A 1,593-nucleotide genomic window follows, 5' to 3' on the forward strand; every position below is an offset into this window, starting at 1 on the left:
AAATTTTGTCATCTTGGAGTCTGTGCCCATGACGATGACCACAAGTCTGCATGCACGAAACACATTGCGCTGAAAGGCAGCAGTATTCATCCCTCCAGACTCGATATTCTCGTTGGAATTCATTTCATCCAGAACGAAAACGGCAAGACGTTCTTCTCTGCCTTGATTTTGTCAACCAGAGCAAAAACTGTTTCCCGGTAGCATGGCTTCACGTTAAATCTCGTCGCGTTGTCATATCGAATCATTTGTCGAGCACTTTGGCGCTTCGCAGAGCTGCAATGCTCGAGTAATGCGCTGATGAAGTCAGACGCCCAAAGCAGATCATTCTGATAAATGCTTGATATACAGTTCAGCACAAGCTCCGTATTTTTTTTCTCTGGAAAGTCTTTTTCAACCACTGCAGCAAACGTGTTCGATATTGAGGTAAAATTGCTATAGAGACGTATAGAACCGGATCCAACTGGAGTGGATAACCAATAAAAATGCGATCGTCGGCCACCCAATGCAAATGCAAGCTGCGATTTTCCCATGCCTGATGACCCTCCAGCGTCGATGAACGGGATTGGCCGCTCGTTCTTGTCATAGAACTCGTCGACTTTGTCCAATGTGAGCACAATAATCTCGGCATTTGCATTCGATAAGACGTCAACGACGTCAATAGTACATCAACTTTTTGCTAATCACTCTCTGAGTCTCGGATTTCTTCAATTGTAACGAAGATTTCCGTCGGTTCAGCTGCTGAGATTGCTATTGATGATGCGGCTCTTCGATTTGCAAGTGCATATTTCATCTCGATCGGAACAACCACCACGACATTAACAGGAAAGCTCTTCGTCTTGACATCCTCCATCGTAACCTCAAACGCAACATTTTTTTCCGACAAACCGACCAAATGGAGCGGGGCTGCCACAACCTTCAATGGCTTGAACTCGCCCGTGTCATAGATTCCTTCGGCCACTTGCTTTTCAGTCAGCCGCGATTCGCCCTTTTTCGCAAGATATAGCTCTAATTTGTCCGCAGCAAAGTCATACTTCTTCTCCTTCTCGATGGCCTTCTTCAAGTCACCTACCAACTGGCTAGCGTCGATATCCACAGAGAATGCATTTCCTTTCACACCGACAATCGCGCAGAAAAGCGTCACCATGTTTCTCTTGCTGATGCCTTTTTTAACTGTGGAGTAGCTTTGGCCAGGTCTCGCATCTTAGTCAATCAAATGCAACAACACCCATGGAGATTAATCAATTACATAATTATTGACTTGTTTGATGGGTTGACTAAATGATATATTGGTCAATTCTCAATTTCAAAAAATCTTTTTCCATTTAACCAATATAATTAAGTAAAGGTTTTAGATGTATCCAAAATTTAAGAACATAACACGCATTTGAAAAAATAATTTAAAATGCATAAGCAAATTCCATTACTTTTTGTTGAGTTGTGCGCATTAGAGCGCAAAATGTGAAGTGAATATATTTTAAGTCCTTAGTTCGCAAACTGCTTGCTACTTCTAAGCCATTCATTTAATATACTAGGCCCATTATACTAGATCCTGATTTATCTTAGCCTATCAGCGACTGCCATTGCGTGCGTAAT

At 42.3% G+C, this 1,593-nt stretch overlaps 1 protein-coding gene across 1 annotated transcript; it reads right to left on the reverse strand.

The window, feature by feature from the left end:
- Nucleotides 1–676: 676 nt before the first annotated feature.
- On the reverse strand, nt 677–1,144 carry PHALS_08660 (CRN-like protein; the record flags this gene model as incomplete). The annotated part of the gene is made up of 1 exon (XM_024724051.1): nt 677–1,144. One exon carries the CDS (start codon nt 1,142–1,144, stop codon nt 677–679), a length of 468 nt encoding a protein of 155 aa, XP_024574966.1.
- Between the last annotated feature and the right edge of the window lie 449 nt (nt 1,145–1,593).

The sequence above is a fragment of the Plasmopara halstedii genome (assembly GCF_900000015.1).
Source record: "Plasmopara halstedii genome assembly, contig: Scaffold_323, whole genome shotgun sequence".
NCBI classification, from domain to species: domain Eukaryota; phylum Oomycota; class Peronosporomycetes; order Peronosporales; family Peronosporaceae; genus Plasmopara; species Plasmopara halstedii.